Raw genomic sequence first — 25,477 nt, forward strand, 5'->3', positions numbered from 1 at the left:
AGCAGTTCTTCCTGCTGTGCTCAATGAGCTTCCCATGAATGCCAGGTTTTACCTTCATGGACACTAAGCAATACGAGTGTCCTGGTTTCACTGGAATAGCCTTATAGAATCAATTTTCTGTTCAGCGAAGCTGCATTTTTGAGAAGACTGCAGCACCTGATCCCATGAGAACAAAGTTGATAAAACACCTCATTTTAGTTCATGACCAGCCATTGTATGAAGGTTTCCGTAGTGATCAAGGCCTTCAGCAGTTTTGAGTTAGCCAGGTGCTATAGCAAGGAGGATCAAATGCCAGGTAAGCTGACCCAAGTTGGCCAGCAGAAGTATTCCATAGCATAAAAGTCACTCTCCCTGTAAATTAGGAAATTTGCTGGGGATGGGGCTCTTCCTCAATGGCTGCCATTCCTGGAGGATCTCACTTGTCCTTCTGCTTGCTAGGCCTGCTTTCCCATTTGTTGTGACTATCATGCTTTCACTGGAGCTGTAGTGCTCACAGTATTTGATGAGTATTTTGTGTATTTTACATTTATATTAGTGTCGGCATTAGTTTTTATTACTATTTTATTCACTCTGTTTCTATTTCAACCTGACGGTCTTGTCTTATTAAGTTCCTGCCAGTTCAGAAAACACTCACTCGAGCTCCAGGCAGCCCACAGAACAAAATACATAGGCTCTTCCTATAGTGTAGCATGCATATCATGGCTGCCAAATCATTTAGCAGAGGTACTGGAATGAGGTTTCTCTCCTTCTCTAGATGAAATGTTATTGGGATTTCTAGGAATAACAGGAAGAGTTTCATATTCTCAGCCATCTGGTTGTGCTTTGTTGCTATATATGAAATTCTGCTTTGGTTGGCTGGGGAGGCTTACTTCACTCTTCTCTCGCCATAACTTGCTGTATTATTTTTTACAAGCATCCCAAGAGCAATGGATCATAAGATCACTATCCTCTTCACAAAATTAGGTAGGTTTCTCTCCCTGAAGGTTGTTGTTCTAAGCTGTTTGTCACGAAAAGGGACAGAACTGTACTAGCCCCTCACCTTCCTGCTGCTACCCATTGACTGATCCCAGACCAGTCTAAGTTCTGATGTAATCATCCCACTGTGTGCAGCAGCATCTTCTGTCTGGATCTATAATACTCAGGTGTACTCTGCCATTTGTAATTAATTTATTTACCTTGTTGTTCAATTTTTTGCACACTAACCACCATTTCCTCTTTGGCCCAGAGTCCACATCGGTAGGATTGATTCATTACAACACACTTTTCTTCTTACACGTTCAGCTAAATTATGAGCTACCAACAGCATGTCTTTACTTCATAGTTTTATTTTATGACCACAAACCTTCTGAATATTGAAAAGCTTCCATAAATTTCACTGATAATTTATTGTGGCAGTGAACAACAACAGTTCTGGTGCTATAATTTTTTAAAATGTTATAAAAATCTAACAGTCCAATAATAAAAGCTTATTGCTATCTGGTAATAAATGGCTGCAAGATTATAAGATTTTTAAAGTATTTTTTGAGAGACTAATTCATTTATTTTCTATCTGGTTTTGTCTGATTTTTCTTGTGTTGTGGGTTTTTTCTTTTCTTTTCTTTTTTCTTTTTCAAAAAGCATGTTTGTGAAATCTATTTATGTCACAGCCTTCTACATTTTGCATCATGCTTTTTCTCTCTTATTTCCTTGGAACCTTTCCATCCTTTCCAGATGCAAAGATAAAATAAGGAGATACCTTTGAAAATGATGATGTATCTACTTTCTAGATTAAGTAGTACTGGAGGAGCACAGTTTAAGGCTTGGGTTTTTTTTTCCAGAAACCATGAAAATTTTCACATATGGATAGCAATTACAAAACTTCTTGATAATTCTGTATTCCTACACAACTTTATCCCTATTTCAAAAAAAAGCCCTAAGTAATTAAGCTTAGAAAAAAAGAGTTTTAAAGTAAATTCCAAGGAAAAACTACTCTGCTATGTACAAAAATAAATATTCATATTGGATAGTCCAAATGAGGCTGAAAGAGGAGAGAGAAGTATTCTAATCAGCTCTGTGAAAGTGCTCAACATTTTTAATAGCTTTTACACTTACCAGCTGTGTGCATCCTACAGCTGTAAACTTCATCAACTTACCCTGGGAGATACAGTAAGTTTGATTCTCTGCTTCAGAATATAATGAACTACTCATTGCTTAAACCCATGAGAGAAAAACTCAGTATTATGTATGTGACAAAATATTTAATTATTAGTATTTGTGGGTGAGACAATCTAGGTCAAAAGATTGTATCATGACAATGGTATTGAATTTCAATAAGTGTATTCAACAATACTGTAAAATTAAGCTTCATAATATTTTTTAAATAGTTAACACAGAATCACAGAGTGTCTTTGGCTGGAAGAGACCTTCAAGCTCATCCAGTCCAGCCTTAGACCTAACACCACAAGCACACCACTAAACCATGTTCCTAAGCACCAGGTCCACATGTCTCCAGAGATGGTGACTCTACCACTGCCCTGGGCAAACTATTCTAATGCTTGACAACCTTTCAGTGAAGAAATGCTTCCTAATATCTAACCTAAACCTCCTCTGGTGCATTATGTCATCCTTTATCTCATTTCTTTAAAACTGTTTGTTGAAAAAAAAAAAAGGTATTAACAGTTTGTATCAGAAGAACATAAAAACACTCTCCTGAATGCAAAACAACAAGCCAAATTCCAGTGTGGGGGAAAAGAAAGTTTGATCAGTGAAATATTCCCTCCTGACACTCATAATTCATAAGTGCCTTAATTCAAGCACCAACCTTGCCGGAAATCCTTTAGTTACTAATTCTGTGAACACTGATTATCTAGTACTTTGTTAAATATACTAATTGTACCTGTTTCAACATCTCACCTGTCAGTCATAAAAGACTGCTTCATTATAATTGCTAAAAAGAAAAAAAAACAAACAACCAACAAACAATTAAATTGTGACAGTAACATGTGTGGCTTGGGGTTTGGAGAAGGTGAAAGAAAAGATGGAGGTACACTACCAAAGCTCCACTGTTCCTCTCAGCTCCATTCAAAATGTGTTAAAACCTTACCCTTCCTTTGTCATCTAGTATGTTAATTCTTACCTACTTTGTGCTTGTTCTTAAGACTGGCAGAGATAAATGTGAGCATAGTGTTGAATATCTTGATAGACCTTGCTGAATTAAGTGGCAGACATAGTGGCACTGTCACCACAGTTCTAAATGTTTGCTAGTGAGTACTAGATGCAGCTATTCCCTTTTACATCATTTTGCAGAATGGGTCACTCGTGTCTCAATTATCCATTAAGTACTATCCACACAGGAATGATATTAGAAATAATATTTTCTTTGGCAACTCAGTTCTATTTTCTTCAGTGAATGCAAGCAATGAAGCTTAGTTTTACAACTTTTATCTCGTTTGATTATTTCTGTCATGCCACTACTTCAGTCTAAACCATCTCCATTTTGACAGTCTCTGCACATGTAAACCTCTCTTTTCCATTTAACATCTCCATTGCCTTACACTGTGCTCTCTCAAACTTATTTCTATTTTATTTAATTTTTGCCATGTCATCTAAAAGGAGTAAAAAGAAAAAAAGCAAGAGGAAAAAAAGTCTTCTGCCTAAATCACAAATATTATCAGCAAATGCCTAGCTCTGAGTCTTTGCATGACCTTTCAATGTAGTTTTATGCTCTGCATCTTCACTTGCTTTAGCTTAAGGCCTTCAGTTTTCTGGTATGTCTGACTAAAATTATATTGAATATGGTTTGAGAATTGCAGCACATCCAAAACTGCTGCAGGAGCAAAGAAGAGGTTTGGATGCTCAGCATATCCAAATACTCTCTCAAGCCTTTCTCTGACATTTATATCAGATATTGGACACAATCGAAGTTCAATCAATATAAAAATAACTAAGCAGTAGTATCAGGGCATGAAAATTTAACTCATTTCTTACAAATATAAATTACACCCTCATGAAGAGCAAACTTCTATTCCTTAGGAGGTCCTACTAACAATCTCTATATATGTTTTCCTCTACACAGTCTCATCTGCTTGCTAGTCTTTAGTTTTGGAAATAAACAGCCCCCCAAACTGTTATATGGGGAAGGCCTGAAACAGCTCTGTCCTTCTGTCATTAGGTTGACTGGCTGAAGGTGACCACAGTTGTAATCTGGTGTGTGAGCTAAACAAATTCTGTAATTTTCAGTGTTCTTCTAAGACTACCTCATTTAAAAGTCTAGGCTAGAAAAAAATGATAAGGTATTTGAAGCATTTTTTTGAAGGCAGCATGGAGCTTAATGGATCTTAGTCACGTACCTCAAAAATTCCTGCTCTAGTTGGAACCTGATGTGGAACTTCTCACACACTGGACTGTCATTCAGACACTCAGTCTTTATTGTCCTGTTAGTGCTACCCAGTATAAAGTAGTAAGAAAAACTGTATTTAAAAACTTGGTTTCTAGTTTCTCTGTAAAATCAACCTTCTGCTACATATCTCTAACATAGATAATCTAATATATTCACATTATATCCATGTAGGCATTCGTCTCATCAAATACAATGCAGAGAAAGTATTGTCTAAATCCCTTTTATAGTAACTGATTGTTACATAGATTAGGAGCTTCAAAAAACAGTCAGTCAGTCAGTCTTGGGGATACTGCTGCTGGGCTGTCTGTACTAGATCATTATTTCTGGAACCTAACTCCTTATGTAGAGAAAAGTTTATCATTCCGGGAAATTGGCTGCACTGCCTTTTTTACTCTATTACACTATTTTTCTGGTCTTTTCAAGTAGATGAAATAAGTTGTTCTCCTTCTTATGTCGACCTAAGAATATTCTACAGTGACTTGACTGCCTCACTGTGGGGATTTCTACTGATGACAGTGGACATGGCCAGCTGTGAGCAAATATACAACCTCAAATACCTACAGCAAGCTCTGAAAGGTTCGGTTCCCAGCCTCCCCTCCAGACAGTAAACAGTTGCTAGCCCACCGGTGCTCATTAATTTGGAAATGTCACCACATTGACCAAAGCTAGCATCCCCACATGGTAAAGCACTGAGCAGTTCAAACATGTATTTCAAACAGGTTTGGGGATGACTTTGCTGTGTTCCATTTACCAGTGTAGCCATGCCCTATCTCTTTTCAGTCCTTTTACCACAGGTTGTCTTTCCTATGCCTAAAGGCTTACTCCTCTGTAATGGAATTATAAAGATTTTATATTTATTTCCTAAAAATCCTACTTTTAATATTACTTAGTCCCTCACAAATTTCCTTGGAAACCTTCTTGAGCCCTTTCTTAAACACAAGTAAATGGAATAACCTGCTCACACTACATTTTAAAGTTTCTATGCAGAATAGAGAAACGACTCTGGATTTTCCTACAAATTATTTTAGAGATAAATAAATTATATTAGATTATATTTCACTTGTAAACCAAATTTGAACGTAAGCCTCCAGATGGGAAAGGTCAGGATTGTACATTAACCCTTTGAACTAGGTATCCCCTTTGAAAGATGAAAGTTTTTAAATATTTTTGCATTTAAATAATGGATTTCTCTTTTTCATCCATAATTAACCTAATTGATCTCATTTAAATGTGCAAACTGTGGTGCTGAACTTTCATGTTCACAGATATCATTCCTTACTGTTTACAGTAACCTTGTGTTTTGTTTGTTTCAAGCATTCACTAATACGAAAAACTTACACACGAAGATTTTAGTTATTAGCATGGTGTTTGTGTAACTACTGAGCTAAATAATTAAACAGAATAACTTTTTATTTACTTTTTTTCAATATGTAAAAGTGTACAGGTACTGAACCTGCATCTTAATTTGCATTCTTATCACTACTATTTTTAAATGCATCTTACACTGGTAAATATGGAAATATCCCTCCTTTAGGGAAGACAAATGAAAAGCTGGTCACGAAAGTACTGAAATAAAATTGTGATATATTTACTATTATTCATATTACAAATTAATAAAAACAACAAACAAAACTGTTTTGGGAAAACACTAACAGAGTATCTTAACACAGGTCCTGGGTGGAAACCTGAAAGTATATAAAGGGTAAAGTTATCCCACAATAGAATAAGGAATCAGCTGAAGATCTTCAAATTCTCTCATTCTCATGGTCACTGCAATCCAGCAGAACTTCATTGAAAGAGAAAAGAAGGAACACCACTCAGATAGTTGACCTCTAAATGATGGGAGCACCAGTTGCAAGACCCCATTACCTCTTTGTCAGATTCAGGTAGCCATTTAATAAATCATCTAGCTTTTCCTCATGAGCTTCTAAAGGATTTAAATGGCTGGCAGATTTTCACTTAAGTCAAGGAAATCCTTGCTTGCTTAGGCTTACAGGGATAGTCTATGATCAGAGCTGGAGATTTTGAGAGAGATCAAAGTCCTGTCTGTAAATCACATAGAAGGCCTCTTGCTTTTTAAGCAGGAAAAAGAAAAAGTGCCTTTAATCAATAAGACCATCTAAGTTGTGAGATAAAGGTTGGATAGAGAAACCCACCTGGAAAGCTGAGATGTAAGAACCCAAGGTCCAGGCCTCCTGTTCTGTAGAGATGGAGTACGTCTTGAAAACAATATGGCTACAGCCCAGCCCAGGTGATCAAGATTCTGGTATCTTAAGCTAGCCAGCTACTACCTTCCATTAACTCAGGATGGGAATGATACATCATTGTCAAGGATAAAAGACACATGTACAAAATATGCCTGGGAAGGGCTAATGCTGGCGCAAAATACAACACTCTGGAGTCTGAAGCAAAGAGATTGTTCTTACAGCACACACAGTCCTGACAAATCACTAAAAAAAAAAAAATACTGTTCTGGGTTTGCCTTTTGTGGCCTATTATTCATACTTGGCTTTGTCAGGTATGCTTAGTGGAAGGACTGATAAGAGATGACAGTCTGATAATAACTCAGTGACTTCCAAAAGGTTGAGTCTGGCTAGCTATATGATGATGACAGCAGACTTGTTTCCTCAAAAAAAGAATATGTATCCTACATTTGTCTTGTTCTCAGAGCTGAGTTGAAGACCTCTTAAGAATAAAGCATTAAAGCCAACAAAAAACATTAGGAATCTATCTGTTTTGAACAAAACAATTCTGTTTCCTCAAAGGGAAATTTCCTTTGCCTTTTGTTATGAACAGTATGCAATAGAATGTGCTGCTGCATCTGGGCCATCATGTTACTCTTTGAAGAAGGCTTAAGCTCGAGTTATCGGCCACCTTCCACAAATCTTACATGTCTCTGAGGTGTCACAGTTCCCAAACACTCAAATCATTCTAAGATAAAATTTTTACAGCAAGAGAGCAAATCATGCTAATTTGGGATAGAGAACTGCGAAGTCGTGGATGGGCAAATCTCAAACAAGTTCTTTATCTCATGGCCCTAAAGAACTGTGTTCTTGGGAAATCCACATCTTTTCACTGTATCAGAATTTATAAGATAAGTGTATGCTTAAGCTCATCGACTAAAGATATAGTTAGATAAACATTTTCTCTCACAGCAAAGCCAAAACAACTTTCAGTTCTTACAAATGCTCCAGCTGTTTTCACTCTTGACTCAATGTACAGTCTATCTGTATCTATTTGAGCTGGCTCAATAGTCTGGGGGCCTGTTAAAAAATAAATGAAAAACTGAAAGGCTATGGCACCTCATTATCCTAGTTAGTAAACCATTTCCTGACTCTGGGGATGCATCTCTTGACAGACTGTCCATAAAAAGATTAAGGCAGTGTGTAATCACAACTAAGAAGTGTCCAATTCTGTATGGTTTTTCACAGGTACATATCTGCCCCTTCTGAGCTACAAAAAGACAAGAAGTCCATTGTTCAGATAAACAGTGATCTTGAACAGCCACCTAAGACTTAAAATGTAACTAATTCATTAGAATTAAACATTAAGGTTTAAGGAAGACACATTTTTTTCTCTGAACATTGTTCTGATATGTAGCTGTGTTTTAGGCATTCTCCATAGACAAAGGGTCTAAGAGTCAACTATGCATGACCTTTTTTTTTTTTGCTTTTAAAAAAAAAATAACACCTTATTTCACATGAATTGATATTATATATAATATTTCATATATTATATTTTCATAGATTAATGTACACACACCTACATATTATATATTAAATATATTTTCACCTTTTTTTTTTCAGAACGTGTAATTGTAGGAACCGTGTTCCAACAAAAACGTGCAACCAGCCAAGTAAAAATATTGGGCTAAACTCTCTTAGTGAACAACCAGTAATGTAGCTTTTTATAAAAATTACTCTGCTTTATACCAGCAACCCCACCCTGTTGTCAGAGAAACCTCCAATTGTTACTGCATCAGAAATCACAGTACTAACTGTTGTTAGACACACACACACACAATTTTCCACACGGCTGCACAAGTGCATTGCTGATTTGCTCATCTGTAGTCTGCTGTATTCGAGCCGTTTTGTCTACTTAATTCAAACTCAATAAGTTTATTTCCCAGACAATAGCTAACATTCTCTTGGAATAGCTACCTAATTTAAAAGTCAAGTTTGGATGTTCGTTGCAAAGGAATCTAATAACAAACCACAAATGAAGAAGCAGCCTGTTAGACAAACATTGTTGGAATAGCCTGTAGAAGCAAGTTAGCAGATGGCTATAGGCTTGTCAGGCTGACAATTCACTGCACATCTGTGTCTGCCAATGTAGAATTTTCTCAAAATCACCTCTCTAGACACTTCTTTACATAACACATATTTAACTTATTAGTGCTGTCATTTGGGAATGTGGTCAGCTTTTGAGCAAAATCTCATGGAGTCTGTTAGCATGGATCATACTATAGCTGCCATTTTAGAATCACAATTACTAGGTTTGAAGTTCAAATTACTTGATTTAACTTCAAAGCTTCAAAAGCAACTCCTCAGACAGACTTACAGAATTAATTTTTACTGAGGTCTGCTGGGTAATTTACTGTGGTCAGAGAATCTTCAGTAAAGTACAGTAATTACCACTGGGTAATTTTATGGGAACACGTTGGCTGGCTTCTGCTCAGATAAGACCTGGTGGGAAGTGAGGATGCTTCTTCTGAGAAACTATATGTATCTGAGACACTGAGGAAGTATGCGCAGAACTCACTTCCCAGATATGGACCAGAAGTTGTAATTGTCCTCAAAATGTCTTTTCAGCAGTGTGCATGAGGACTTACAGTGTACATAATAAATGTACAGTGTACTCATAAATATGGTAAGTTAGAAGCTTTCAAAACTGAAGTACTGCACCTGTGATTCTTCAGTGCAGGAACAAAGAATGCATTCTTACTTTAGATTGAACACAGAAGTAAACAATGAAACTAAATGTCCCTTTGAGATTTGTGTTTATCACTTAGAAGAAGCACTTCCTAATAATCAGTGGCAGCTAGGCTGACGAGCAAACTTCAGAGTAAAGCCACAGGGGACATAGGTCTATTTTAGGCTTACTGTTGACAGTAAGGGTCAGAGGAAAAATAAACTCAGCAAGCAGTGTCATGCCACCACAAACCTCTGCTGGCCAAATAGAAACTCAATTACGGCCAAACCTTTCAGCACGACAGAAAGACTTGGACAACTGGGCTGCCCCTGCAGTGCACAGAGCACAACACAGATGAACAGGATTAAGCACAAGTGAGATATAAATTAGTAATAAAAAAAGCTCAAAAGATTGGATGCGCTAGTTATCCCATAGTCTGGAGTGGGGTACAGTATCCTTGCTCCAACAGCATTCCTGTTGTTTTAATATTTGAAGTCTGCAAAATTAATCTGGAAAGCCTTGTGAAAAAAAAGACTGATTACTGTCTCCTCTAGATATCCATTTGGTCAAGCTACAAATACTATGGGTAATCTCTGCTTCTGGACTTAACCACTAAAAGCCATTACACACACATATATATATACTAAAAGAAAATAAAACCTTTTTTATCTTAAAAGTTTAGTCCTCAGCTTAATTTCATGTACTGTAATACCACTGCGGAAAGCTGATTTGATTGTTCCATCACACTAATAAAAGCTAAGATTTTTTAAGAGGAAGAGGAAGGAATAATTTATATTCCATATTGATGTTGCTGGTGATGGCATTACTAGCTTTTGTTAAGTTTACTTCCTGTTAAAGCTGAGGATAAAACAAGCTATGTGGACTTTTAAGCACCTTTATCTACATTTCTCCATGGACTCATTATAAATATCTGTTTCATATAGTCTCATTGTCTAGGACAGATTTAATTTTATTCTGTCTTTCACTACGCATAAATAAAATCTATTATTCCAACCACTGCATTGCTTTCCTTTTTCTCTACCTATCATCCACTGGATGCAAAAACAGTCCTGTAATTTCTACTGTTCTGTTGGATTCCCTTTCTTCGTTTTGTTGTGGGGATTTTTGCTTGTTTGTTTGGTGCTTTTGTGTTTCATTTATTTGTTTGTTTCTTGTTTTGTTTGGGGTTTTATTTTTGTTTGTTTGTTTTCTTTTTTGGATGAAGCAACAAACATTTTGTCCATTGCCAAGGGCTAGTTGCTTGAAACAAAAGTGACTTCTTTTACTTTCAGGCATAGTTATACAGGACAGATATTTAATTAGACAATTAATTATTGTTCTTTTTTTCTAACCTTTGATGATACACTGATTATTTTTATCCAGGTACTGCAAATAAAATTCTTCAGATTTTAGGAAGGTGTTTAAAAATCAAGCACAGTTCTAGTGGGTAATGCCCAATCATTGTGCATCTGTTCTTTCCCAAATTAATGCTCATTTGTTCTGCTCTGTTTGACCACTGTAAGATGCTTCCTTATCATCTTCTCATAGCTCTCTACTCGTCTGAAATAACTCCAGGACATTCAGAACAAATGCCCTATGGAGCAATGCCACACTACTTGGTTGTGATTTCAGAGCCAACAGGATGTCAAATTAACACATTCTCCTGAGTTTTTCCATGTGGTCCCATAATTCATCTGTTTTGTCAGCACTATTTTTGCAATGCTGTCAGGTGGCATTGAGGATATATTGGGTCAGCTCACATTGGATCATGTGAGTATGCCTCTCATTAATACAAATAGGATGCTTCTTGTATGTTTGAAGTCTTATGGACTGATGGAAAAAAGCCATCAGGTTCCAGTGACTACAGTAATACCCCCAATGACAGCGAAAAGCACCTCGAGAATACAATCAAGGGCCCCTTTTCCAGTGCTATGTTCACAGAAACACACAGAATCACAGAATCTTAGGGGTTGGAAGGGACCTCGAAAGATCATCTAGTCCAACCCCCCTTCCAGAGAAGGATCACCTAGAGCACATCACACAGGAATGCGTCCAGGTGGGTCTTGAATGTTTCCAGTGAAGGAGACTCCACAACCTCTCTGGGCAGCCTGTTCCAGTCCTCTGTCACTCTCACAGTAAAAAATTTTTTCCTGATATTCACCTTGAACCTCCTATGCTCCAGTTTGCATCCACTACCCCTTGTCCTATCAATAGACATCACTGAAAAAAGCTTAACTCCATCTTCCTGACACTCATCCTTTACATATTTGTAAACACTGACGAGGTCACCCCTCAGTCTCCTTTTCTCCAAGCTAAAGAGACCCAGCTCCCTCAGCCTTTCCTCATAAGGGAGATGTTCCACTCCATCATCTTCGTGGCTCTGCGCTGGACTCTTTCAAGCACTTCCCTGTCCTTCTTGAACTGAGAGGCCCAGAACTGGACACAATACTCCAGATGTGGCCTCACCAATGCAGAATAGAGGGGGAGGAGAACCTCTCTTGACCTACTAACCACACCCTTTCTAATGCACCCCAGGATGCCATTGGCCTTCTTAGCCACAAGGGCACACTGCTGGCTCATGGTCATCCTCCTGTCTACCAGGACCCCCAGGTCTCTTTCCCCTACACTGCCCTCCAGCAGGTCAGCCCCCAACCTGTACTGGTACATTATGTTTTTCTTCCCCAAATGCAAAACTCTACACTTGCCCTTGTTGAATTTCATCAGGTTTCTCCCTGCCCAACTCTCCAGCCTGTCCAGGTCTCGCTGAATGGCAGCACAGCCTTCTGGTGTGTCAGCCACACCTCCCAGTTTAGTGTCACCAGCAAACTTGCTGAGGGTACACTCTGTACCCTCATCCAGGTCGTTGATGAAGATATTGAACAACACCGGTCCCAGTACCGACCCCTGAGGGACTCCACTAGTCACAGACCTGCAACTAGATTCTGCCCCATTGACCACAACTCTCTGACTTCTTCCTTTCAACCAGTTCATGATCCACCTCACTGCCTGATCATCAAACCCATACTTGATCAACTTATCTACAAGGATGCTGTGGGAGACAGTGTCAAATGCTTTACTGAAATCAAGATAAACCACATCCACCACTCTACCATCATCTATCCACCTAGTAATTTCCTCATAGAAGGCTATGAGGTTGGTCAGACATGACTTACCCTTGGTAAAACCATGTTGACTGCTCTTGATGACCCCCATCTCCTTGATATGCCTAGAGATAGTGCCAAGGACAAGTTGTTCTATCACCTTTCCAGGGATGGAGGTGAGGCTGACCGGTCTATGGTTACCTGGGTCCTCCTTCTTGCCCTTCTTGTAGACTGGAGTGACATCTGCTATCCTCCAGTCCTCAGGCACCTCTCCTGTTACCCATGACTTACCAAAGATGATGGAGAGTGGCCTAGCAATGACCTTCGCCAGCTCCCTGAGCACCCAGTGCTTCCATCCAGAGGCTTTAGGATTGCTCTGGTAAATTATCCTTCTCCTTTTACATCAAGGCTCTCTGTTGAACCACATCATAAATTTCCTTAATCTGTTTCTCTTTTTATAAAATTTCCTTTAGAAACTTGTCCAGTGTACGACTTCTGAGTATGCTGACCATGGAAATGTAAGTGGTAAGGAAAAGGACAATAATAGCCTGTTCTTGGTCTATTTGTCACCAGTAATAAAATACTGCTTTCTCCATACTTTTAAATGATAGTTCCATCCTTTATTCTAAAATTGAGCTTCTTTTGGCACATTTCTCACTTGTCTTTCCACGTATAATGACTCTATACTCATGCTGGAGAATGGTAAATTGATTGGTGGAAAATTAATGGAGCAAGCAGGAACAATAGACAATAATTACTTATGCATTGTAGCTTTTGATAAGTTGGCAGTCTTGGGGGGCGGAGGGGGAGCAGAAACATAAAGCACATTAGTAATCGTAAATGACCTGCACGGTTTGCTTTTGTTCAGTGAATCCACACAAATGAGAGAAGAAGCTTGTTCAAAACACGAAACAACAGGCATAGAGGAAGATGCACCCTACTGCTATTTAGCAAGGTAACATCTTGCTCCCTAGGGTGCAAATGAGAAGTACAAATACTCAATAAGCTTTATGTATGAGAGGCCACAGCAAGGATGCTTTCCCTTATGATCTTGTGACGCTCAAGCAAACCAGAAACCTACTTTTACCTTGAATTACATTACATTGCAGCCGCTGTGACTCAGTTTAAACCTTGTTTGACTGTCCTGTTTCTCTGTGTGTTCTAGTCTATCCAATTTGGTTCAACTCCTGTAGTGCTAACATCTCAAGAAGGGCACTGAAGGAAGAGCAACCAATTTGGAACGGAAGGCATGGGTTAGCTCAGTGTCTGTTGGTTGTGGGATTTAGGATTCAAGGAAATAAAGCTTTTAGGGATTTGTGTCTCTAGTATGGATGCCATTTGAACATGCTAGGGGAGACAGGCATTTAAACCCATTCAGTGAAGGCTTTGATTTACCTCAGTAAAATGCTGCATAGAATGTTTTAGAAAACAGCTATTTCCAGTACATATTACTTGTGGGTGCCAACTGACACCTTCTTAATTTTCAGACATTTTTTTTTCAGATGGCATTTTTAGCAGTGCTGTCAGCTTATATGCATGGAGTGCTTTTGCCAATTCAGCATTTGATGTGCGCTATGAGCCTTAGAGGCTTATAAAAATATTCCTGTTTAGCAACAAGTTATATATGCCAGCAGTCCTTGACATGGTATCTCCAGAACTAGTTGCAGTTACTGGAAGCTTGTCTGTTTTATGTACAAGCTTGTCTGCTTTAGAATAGGACCCAAGTTGGGTCCTTTGATTATACCTACACTCAAAACAGATCCATAAAAGGTCTCTCCCCTTCACTTTGTCTGACTGTTTTCCAGATTCCTGTTTTTGCTAGGTGGCAATCAAGAGTACAGGTGTTCTGCAGAAATCCAAACAGCTGTACCCTAAAGAATGGTGAATATAATGCAAATTAATATGAAAATGTCATCTGATGCTGAAAACACATTTTCCTGAGTGTCTCACAGTTTGTAAGTGAAAAAAAACAACAACAAACCAACCAAAAAACTGACTCAAAGAACAACATGACTTCAAAGCAGGGCACACAGATACATAGGCAAGTGCATTCAACTTTGAAATAGTGCATTGCAGAAAAGTTTACAAAAATCCTACTTGAAAAAATAAGTCACTATCTGTAGATACAAAAAAAGTGAAGTTTAGATTATCTGGAGGAACATTCTGTATAAAAAAATCCTTAATATAAATTCTAAATTATTTTTTTTCCTCCTGGACTTCTGTTATTAACAGCATTACACAGTTTAATTATAAGGATTCAAAGTTACTGAGGCAGTCTACTGCAAACTTTGCTTCTTCATACCCTTGTTTCAAGTTTTTATATACTTTCAAGGAAAATTAGGAACAGCTATCTTGATTTTTCAGAACTCTTTCACGTTGCTACAATGACAAACATAAGACAAATGTATTTACTCTCTACCATTTCTCAATACAATCTCAAAGGAACTCAGTCTCACAGTCTTTTTACCAGTAAAGTTCTCATTAAACTTTTAAGATTTACTACTGTAATAAAAAAAAAATTCCAAAAAATAAACCCCAACCAAATACAAACCAGAGAAGCTGGCTGAAATATGTGGATCTTATCTATCCACATAATGCTGAGATTTTTATAATTTTTCCACAACAGAAACTCTGAAAGAAAATAAAACTATAAAAGCAAGCATATACAACATGTATTACTTACAGTGTATTTCTAGAACCTGCATTGCTATCTGAGGTGTAGAGTTTAGGGACTCATGATCTACTCTGCAACTTAAAACTGCACCATCATCATTGCGATCTGCTAGGAAATCCATTGTGCTGCTGACTGTGAATGTTTTACGATTTGCATCTTCTTCTTTTAAATATTTAACATCTGAAAGAAAAAGTAAACAAACAATTTTTATCTCCAGTATTTTTAAAAGTATTCAAGCATCAGAAAGCTAAATTATCTATCACACTTGTTGAAAAAACATGTCTTTCATATCTGTTTTGATCTCTTTAAAACAAAAGTAATTAGACTGCAGCTATTTCTCAGTTTGTTCTGATTGTCAAGGCAGGAGATATATATTAAAAAAGAAAATTTCAAAATTGGTTACATCATACTGCATTCAAACAGATCTGCCTTTTATCATAAACTCATACATTTAGGTCCAGATTTGATATAAACTTTCTCTGCAGTTCATTAGAAAAATATTCTGTTTTCCCACCCTCAGCTCCCATAAGTAGTCACAGTGTCACTAAACATGAAATTTTCCATGCTTATAATACTTCATAGTAATACAATACAGGGATCTTACCGAAACCATGCGACCTAAGGTTTGCATGGATGCAGTCTCATTAATTCTGTGCTTACTTTATTAATTGTTTATTCTGTTTGGCTAGAATTACACTAATTTATTAATTAAACTAGACTAAAGTATAGGTATCAATGGTGATGAACAACTGTAGACTATGCTATAGTATTTAGTGGAATCTACAGACAAGTCCCAAGTCGACTGGAAAGAAAATGACTTCAAAGAGACCTACCACTCACTGATTTATATTGTGCTAAACTGGCCTACTGCTTTTGTGCAGATTGAGTAAAAAATCTCCTTGACAGTTTTCAGCCCAGATACTAGTGTGGAAAGCCTACAGATATTCTTAAGAAGTACTCAACTCAGCTCAAGGTTAAGGTTCAAATTCAAAAAGGATACACAGAGTAGATCAGAATTGAAGATCCAAAAGACCAGGCTCTTATTTAAAAAACTTTTAATGCATTATCTGCAATGTAAGATCTTCTTACACATACTTTAGAATTGTTTTACTTGGTTCAAAAATACTTAGAATACTTCCTGCTTTTAATTTATTTCAGCAAAATCGTAAGCTTGTTATATTTATTTGTTACAAGGAAAGCTTTAAAAGACATATATAAATGCATAAACTTTTATAATAAGTTACACTGAGATTGCATATGTCTTCTATGTCCTAAAAAAAGTGAGAGGTTTCAGTTTTACAAATTATACTCAATCTCCTTAGAGAAGAAGATGGCCTAAATAAAATTTGCATGAAATACCCATTTTAGAAAGCAAATCTTAAATGGCTTAAGCTACCTCTTTTTGATTAAAAATACTTCTGGAATCAGAAAGGTGGTCTTTTTTGCTGCCTCCAGATAGATGAAGACACCACATAATTATTCAATTTCCATTTTTCTCTAATAAATCATAATTTCTTACATATGAGCATTTTTGTGCCTGTTGGTTGCTAAGCTTTAAGAAATTTCAATTTCTGACATGGTGACTATTAGTACTTAGGGATCAGTAGGTGAGGGAAATATTGACAAGGGCTAAAGCAAAGTTATTATAATCAAACAAGAATTGTTTTCACTAATACTTAAAGCAAACACATGAGATTTTCTTCCCAGAGCTAGGTTTCCAAATTTAATAAGCAGCACCTATATAGATATCTTTCTGCTTATAAATAATACACACATCCCTTTGGTAACTGAATTCAGGTGGAGGACAGACAGCTCCTGAAAACATCAGCAGTTTAATTTCAGTGAGAGGCTGTGGATGCTTAAGCTTTAGAAAAACAAATGCAGTTGATTTCATAAATGGGTATTAGAAGCCTTTCTCTAGACATCTATTGTTTGGAAGAGTTCAACTCTTAATTACCTCGGTTAAAAAAAAAAAAAAAAAAAAGTGATACTATTTTATGAACTGTTGACATCCTCATCAACAGAAATACTTAGCTTGTCCACTTTATCAGCTGTACCTTCTTAGATGTTTCTTCATAGCAAAATGAAGGTGTGATTATGATATATGCTAACTGAATGTAAGCCCACCTGGGTGTAAAGACCAGTGGAGATCAGGTATTGGGTATGTTACCATATGCATTCAGAACATTTACCCAGGGTTTTTACAGAATTTTAAAATATGTCTACTGGAGTCCATTCTTTTATTTATTTTCTTGCTATGCCTCTCTCTCCTAAATAGCCACTTGAAAAAAAGATTAAAAAAATAAGATCTATTACAGAGGCCCTTTCTCTGGAAATCACTGAAATGAAACAGGTTAGGGGTTGACTGGGTAGAAAGTAGCTTTACAGGGGAGGAACTGGGGGTCTTGAGAACAGGTTAAACATTAGTCAACAGTCTGTCTTTGCAGGTTTGAAAGCTAAAAACCAACTGTCCTGCATTAAAAATAGCATAGTCAGCAACCCAAGAGAAGTGACTTCTCTATTCAGCACTTACATGGCTGATCTAGAGTAGCAGGCCCAGTTTTGGGCTTTCCCATACAGGGAAGATGTTCACAAGCCCAAATGAGTTCAGCCAAAAACTGTAGAGATGGTCAGTGGCTGGAGCATACAAAGTACAAAGAGAGCTTAAAACAGTTGGGTTTATTCAACCTGAAGAAGAGAAGACTAAAACCATGTAAAGTTGCTGTCTTCAACTACCTAATGAGTGGTCATAAAGAAGAAAAAGTCAGAATCCTCTCGGATGTTATACAGCAAAAGTTGAGGGACAATGAACAGAGATTACACCAAGGCAAATTCTGGTTATGTATCATGAAATATCTAAATACAATGGAAATTTTCCACAACAAGGGCTTTCAAATACTGAAATATCTGACCTAGAGAGACTATGGAATCTCTCTCCTTGGAGAGTTTTCAGAATTGAATTGGAGACTTTTAGCAACATGATACAACCTTTGAACAGCAGTTGCCTTGTATGATCTGTAAGGGCAAACTCTGTGCCCGCTTTTATTTCTCTATCAGATAGGTTCACATATAGATATGCTCATATTAACTAATACTAGCTTACATCTCAGGTGTATAGGTGTTTGATAGCGAAAATAACAAATAGAAATTATATAATGCATATAATTCATCATTAATTGTCCACTATTTCTAAAAGCACATACATATAACATCCATACAGAAACAGTCATATTGTAAAAATATAGTTTTTCTGTTTTTACAAGGCAAATAATTTTTTTTTTTTTTTACATTTATAATCAAGTTCTGCCATGAAATGGTCTTGGTATCTAAAAAGATTTCATCTTCCTTTTAGAGGTTTATCATGACAAAACATTCAGTGCCTCTCTGACTGCTTTGTGCATACTAAACATATATAAACTTATTCAAAAGGCCTTAATCTGTTGCAACAAAATACACTGATAGTATCTTATTTATTTCTGAAGACGAATTTTGCCGCAGGGGGGAAATCCATAAAAAATACTGATAAAACCTAAAATTATTTTTTTACATACTGTTGTTGAAAGAGCATGTAGCATATTTTGTTGTAAAATATCTGTTTTTTAAACAAAAATGTATTTATCTTCTCCCATTTTTTTGCTTTTAATAATCTTCTGTTGCTAGAATGCTAACTTGCAGATCACTTTGTTAATTTGATGCAGAGACAGAATGAGACAGAACACTAAAGTAAAAGTAAAGTACTCACTACTTCACATTCAGTCTCTCTCATTACTAACACTCTATCAAACAGTATTCCTTTACAAGATGATGATTCCTTTTTTGAGTAATAGCAAAGGAGCTACAATTTTAGAATGGCTTTTTCCCCTTTGGTGCAACTGTGAACTCTATGCATCATTTATATTCTTTTGCACCATGTATAATACACTGTAACACAATTGGATTTACTGGTGCTAGACAGACGAACTCCTAACCTTTCATGTCAGCTGCATTAGCATATAATTTCATATCTATTTTCTCTAGATTTATCATTTCACCTCTTACAGTGCACAAAGCTAATGTAACTTCTGCTGATGCCCCTGCAAACTGGTTAGGTTATTTTATTTCTAACCTTTCAGAAATGGCAATGTGCTCTTCAGAAGACCTAGAAAACTAAACTGAAATGAATGTGCTCTGTTCTTTCCTCTTATTTGGTTTTTTTTATTATTATTATTATTATTCTCTTTACTCTTTCTTTTTCACACTTTCCCCACCCCCTTTTTTTAAAAAAAAGCATCCTTTTAGGAGCTGTTGAGAAGTGCAAATTAGTTAAAGAGCCAAATCATCAATTTGCTCGCTTGCCTTCAAGTATATGCCAGCTAAAAGGCAAAGTTATTACACCAGATATTAAAATACAATTTTTAAAGCTACATATTTTAAGATTTGGTGCCTTACTGTTAGGCCAACTGTACCAGTGATTCTCCTGAAGTACTGAAACTGCTTAGAGTGATTTTGAATCTTTAAATGTCTTGAATATATATATTAATCTGGTCATCTTTTCTGGATGACAGAATCTACACTTTGCCACGTGTGTTAGCTGTGATGTTAAACTCTTCTTTTTAATTACATTTCATGAGGTGCTGGTTTTCTTTCAGCAATCTCCTCAGATTTCCCAGTGACTGGATAGATTAGTATTCTGTTTCTTCATTTTCTATCCTTGTTACAAGCGTTCAAACACATTTCAAATTATTCCAGCCTAAAATTCCCATTTCCTTCAGCACATTTCTGCTTTTCATCAGAAATATAAAGATGTCCCTAGAATGGACTGGGTTGTTTGGACAATGAACTGCAGCTTCCTTTATTTACCAATTTCATATCACAGCTCTGTTGTGTACATTCAATTGTGGAAGAGAACAGTAAAGGAAGATTAATGGATTCTCTAATTAATGCTGTAACTTTGCTTGAGTCACTTTATTGAGCTAAAAAATCCACTATGTCAGACAAATATGAGACAAAGCAGATAGAAGTGGGTTTTTTTTAAAAAGATACACAGAAAAGGTGGATTTTGAATAATTTATTGATCTAGTTTTATTGCAGAACGAATAAAGGTGACATGAATAAATAACAATATTTTATCTGTTTTATTCATACTCTCTATAGTAGGCATCTCAGTCAGCTGTGGCAGCTGTGACCTAGCCTTCTGTTATAGGAATCTCTCTCCACCCATTCACCATATAAAGGATTTTAAACTATCCCAGTATTTATGAGAATATGTACGAGAAAACTAAATTTTAAGTAAAGAACACACAAAGGAAAAGAGAAGACAGAAAATAAATAAATAGATTTTATATGCAACTCTTTCTAATCTCACAGAATCCTCAAAGGCAAATCCTCACTTTCAGCTTCAGTTTTAGGATGATTTTTCAGTCACGGCAGACTTTGTCCAAATCCCCTCAGTCCCTATGAAGTTCTCCTCATCCTTTTTGAAGTCTGCTTTCTCCTTGCTCCTCACTGCACACCCTCAGCATCCTTGCCTCAGCTGCAGGTTCTCAGTTTCCCAACTAAGACTCCTTTATTTGCTACGTCCCAACACTTCCTCATCAGAGCAGGCTCCATAGCTCCTCAACAGGAAGTGCAATCTCCTGTCTCTTCCAGTTCTGCCACACCTGGTCACTTAGAGAATAGTAACATAGAACTAGTAACTGACCAAATCAGACATATGTCATATTAGAAAGACAAAAAGAAATGAAAAGATAAAATATCTGAGGTGAGTGGTATGGTTGTGATGACAATCATCTGTAACTGTGAAGCATCACAATTGCGTTTATTATGCTGAACAAAGTTCAGAGCAATTGAAAATGTAAGTTTACCCTTTAAAGAAAAGAGATGGTTATGTGACCACTCCAGTAATCTACAATCTATTCCTTATCTATGTACTATCACTTATTCATTTAACTATTAAATATGATAAACTTTACAAACATGAAACAAAATTAAAAAATCATTCTAGATAATAAAAAGTTTTGAGAATTGAACCAAATTACATCAAAGTCCTTTTAAATACCTTTAACTTCTTTGTCATTCTTGAACCATCTGATATCAGCTGCTGGTTTACTACCAGACGTCTTGCAAGTTAGCTGCATCCTCTCTCCCTCCATAACTGGTGAGGTAAATCCAGTAATTTGTGGCTTCTCGGGAACACCTAAAGAGCAAACAAGCAAAATGTCTCTGATAGTGCCAACTGCTGCCACAAATATATGACCATCTTAAAGTTCAATTCTTCATGTGCTCTACATTCTGGAAACAGAATAATTATTTCCTTGCCTTCTATCAAAATTGAATGTCAGTGAATCCTGTTTCCTATTGCAAATAACCTGTCAATCTGAACTGTGGATTCTAAAGAATTAAAGAAAACAGAAATTATCTCATTTTCTAAGGAAGACAGCTTGCATTGTAAAAACTATCTTCTCTACATATATTCTGCATACAGGTCTAGTCTGACCTGCTATTATAAGGTTTAAAATGATCTGCACAGCAAGTAGGATGGCAAAGTATACCAGAAGTACAGCTGTGAAAATGAAAGTAAATGGAACACAAAAAACCCAACAGTTTGGATACAAAATCCAGGGAAAAGGAAGGATGAAAATAAAAACCAGTTATTTTCTCTTCAGAGAACACATAACTAAAAAACCAACAGGTATAATCCCAATTCCAGTGACTATGGAGAATTCTTTATTTGAATCCAAGTTCTTTAGAGGAAATCATATGATCATGACATACTACACACATAATACTAAATTTGGAAATAGTTGGTTTTCAATGAACCGTGGAACATTTAAAGAAAAAAAAAATATGAAGAGAATTGGGGAAAAAAAATTAATCACTACATATATAAACCCATTTGACTTCCAAAACCACAAGAATAGTTTATTTTAAAGTGATACTGATGTCTGTAATCTTAAAATATCTGAAAATGTCATTGCTATAACATGATCTGCAGCCCTTTGACGTATTCAGATTTGTGGCTAGATAAAGGGATCAGTCAGACTAATCGATCCTGTGCCCTGTATTTCACAATTTCATTCATTTACGTCTCTTTTCCAAAATGACAGATTATGTACATAAAACCAAGCAGCAGTACGTATCACATAGTGCATTTCTATAATAAATTTACTCCTCTTTCAGAACAGAAAATGGTGTCTACTATAATACCTTGACACTTAAATCTTCTAATCCATAACAGACCAGTCAATAAAGAAATTATTAGTACATAAAAGGATAGTTTATCTGATTAAAAGATGCAATAAATTTCAACTGAAAATATCCCCTTCTCAGATAGAAAGTATTTCAAGAGTTTAAAAATGTTATTTTTAAATAGAAGGCCACAAATACAAAACTAAAAAAGGCATCTTAAGCCTTGCAGCTTCCTTCCATGGAAGGTAAGTAGCTGATGTTCGGAAACTTGCAAAAATCCTTCTGCAAAAAGGTAAAACTAAAAGGATTGTCAAAGATCAAGTTACTCTGGTCAATAAATATTGGCTAGAGGTTGGTGGTTTGTTTGGGTTTTTTTTGTCTTTGTGACACCTTTCTGTGTCTTTCTGCTATTTAAAAGGTATAACTGCTCTACTTTTTCATATTTTAGATCATGAGATGCCCCTCTACAGAAAAGAAGATTAACAGTAGGCAGTTGTTATTTCAGAATATTCTGCTTTGATTGGATTGTTTGTTTTTGGTTTTGTTTTTGTTTTTTTCCTTAATGGCAAACTTGTGAAGATTTTTGTAAAATAATCTCATGGGGAGTGAAAGTTATACACATTTCATTCCTATGCACAAAACCGGTTCCCTGGCTGGATTAATGTGACTATTACTGGCACAGAGAACATCTTACTTTAGTCCCATTAAATTAAACTGTCTGCCTGTCTACATATAAAAATAAAACAAAAAGAAAGAAAAAGTCAAGTTCAGGGACAGGAAGAGGAGAAAAGAATAAAAATCAATCTCTAAAATCATAAAACCTCTTAGGTACGCAGGTGTGTTTCAATGAACTATAGCAATTTCAGCTGATTGGGCTACTGACATTCATAGAATCTCATAAAGCTTCAAGCAAAACTTTATTTCGTGGGCATCTTTCAGAATCTATTGCCTTTCTATCTGTATCTATAACCTTTGGGGAAAACAGCAGAACATTTAGAGGATAAAGCATAAAAGAAGCAGCAAACCCAGTGAAAATATGCACATTATAGACAAAAAGGAAAGCAGAATGAGCCAAGACAACATACAGCTAAGGAAAAATGATAAAGCTCTGAAGCCCGTTTTGATTTCATGCTTTCTGATTTTCTCCCCTTTGACCTATACAACACATTGTTAGGAGATGAACACGTGCACCTTCCTTCCACTTCTGGTGCTTGGGATGTAGAGGGTATGCCCATTTTATGCAGCACTCATACCATGGTATTTGTGCGCTCCCTAATTCATTATCCTGCCACAGCACAAATAGTAAAAGGCATGCTATTTTTCAGCACAGCAATTTAAACAATAAACTTCAGTAAAAAACGATCAGACATTTACATGTATCTTGCTCCGAGATGTAGAAAAGTTCATTCTTATCATAATTTGCCAAAGCCGGAGAAGTTTAATACTTGTTTCTCTATGCTCAGCTATTTATACTTACCGAGAACAGTAAGAAAAGCCTTGGACGTTTTGACAGGCATAGTAAATAAAGAGCAGGTGTACTGCCCTTCATCCGACAGAGACACATCACTGACACTGATACTCAGTTCATGCCATGAAGCTCGGACCAGCTCAATTCTGTTGTCCCTCAGAGCTGAAAAGCAAAAATCCATGTTATAAGGTAGGAATCAGTACATTAACAAAGCGTTGTATGTTATACAAGAGGTTCTATGGAGTAAGCCAGCACACCCAAGAATTCAGGAATATGGACACAGTTGTCTTAAGGCATTTTAGTGTTTTGGTTTGGGTTTTTTTGTTTGTTCGTTTTGTTTTGTTTTGTTTTGTTTTCTCTATGAAGTAAAGCACAAGAGTTCACCAAGTTTGCGAATAGTGTACTGAGTGACTTGTAACGTATATAAATCTAGAAACTGAGGCATTTTAGTTACCTTTGATCTTCCTCTGAAAAAAAAAATAAATAAAATTACTGATTTTTGCCCCTTAACTGCTTTGTTTAGTGCCTAAAATAGCTCCTTCTAAAACATTTTTTTTCATGTATTTATAAATGTAGGTGAATTTTGACAATCCTTTTTCATCTACTAACAAAATATATTTTCAATTAAGAAGTCTAGCATTGTGTAGCTTGCCTACAGATTTTTCTCATGTCCATTGCTATTCACATTGAACTGGAATATCAGATTTCTTGACTGTTTTAAGGGAATTTCTTATTATGAATATATAGAAATTTTCACTTCTACATGCATATGTAATACATATGAATTTTTTAGTGGCTTTACCTTTTTTTGATTATGACTAAAGATCTGATCTTGTATCAGAAAATCCTTCCTAACAAAATTTTGTTTTCATGAAACCACTGAGGGAAGAGCAGGAGGAAGATCTACTTCAATTTAAAAAAGTCACTCTAGGTAATACTTAAAAAAAATAATAATAATTAAAAAAATTTTTAAAGATTATATTTAGATTAACACACAATACAAAAAAACCCTCAGCACCCCATAATTTGAAAGTGATTGTTTTTGCCTCCCCTTCATTAGAAATTATTTTTAAAATAATGCAGTACATCATCTTACATGGTATTTTATGCTGTTATAATTTTCAGTTGCTACTGCCTCATGATACATTTTTATGCAACTGTTGAAATATTTTCCTATAGATGGGGCAATGTGCAGAATTTCGTGCACTAGAAAGAACTGTAATGAATTCCACTAGAGCACAAATGTTCTACAGATGATGCCAAGAGCACAGCATTTCAATCCAACTGGTAGAGAAAAAACAGCTGAAATACAAACGACCTGCATCAACTACATTCCTACTGCTCCCCTCTCTCATTTGTTCCCCTCCACACCTTTTTTAACCTTTGTACAATACAGAAACCTCAGCTCAGTCAATTTTATGGAAAACTGGCAAAAACAACAAATGATCAAGAACTGAGATCAGATATTCTCTGTTTTATCCTGGAGTGAGTTTTTATTAAAAGAACAGGAAGGAAGGAAGAAAGAAAGAGTCTTTGCAAAAAATGCTGCAAACAGCACCAACACAATTCTCCTTTGCAGGAAACTGTTTGTCAGAAGTATTTTCTCTAAGTTTAAATGCAATTAATTATCTGTGCGATCAATTCCAAACCTAAACATCTGTAAGCTTTCCTATCTATGCAGATTTGCAAGCAAACCACTGCAAAAATTCTACTGCTATTGCTCAGACAAGGCTAGCACGTGGAGTCTTTTTAGAACCTTTTTTTTTCAAAATTTACTC

General features: G+C 36.3%; 1 protein-coding gene across 3 annotated transcripts in view; it reads right to left on the minus strand.

The window, feature by feature from the left end:
* The window catches only part of CADM2 (cell adhesion molecule 2), a 700,736-nt gene that overhangs the window by 113,920 nt on the left and 561,339 nt on the right, over window positions 1-25,477 (minus strand). For all 3 annotated transcript variants that reach the window (XM_051629665.1, XM_051629647.1, XM_051629656.1), the window contains 3 exons: window positions 23,709-23,861; window positions 21,102-21,239; window positions 15,074-15,244 (listed from right to left, as the gene is read on the minus strand). In XM_051629665.1, the coding sequence (XP_051485625.1) occupies window positions 15,074-15,244; window positions 21,102-21,239; window positions 23,709-23,861 (462 nt within the window). The remainder of the gene's footprint in view (window positions 1-15,073; window positions 15,245-21,101; window positions 21,240-23,708; window positions 23,862-25,477) is intronic.

This window comes from Apus apus, chromosome 1 (genome assembly GCF_020740795.1).
Source record: "Apus apus isolate bApuApu2 chromosome 1, bApuApu2.pri.cur, whole genome shotgun sequence".
Classification (NCBI taxonomy): domain Eukaryota; kingdom Metazoa; phylum Chordata; class Aves; order Apodiformes; family Apodidae; genus Apus; species Apus apus.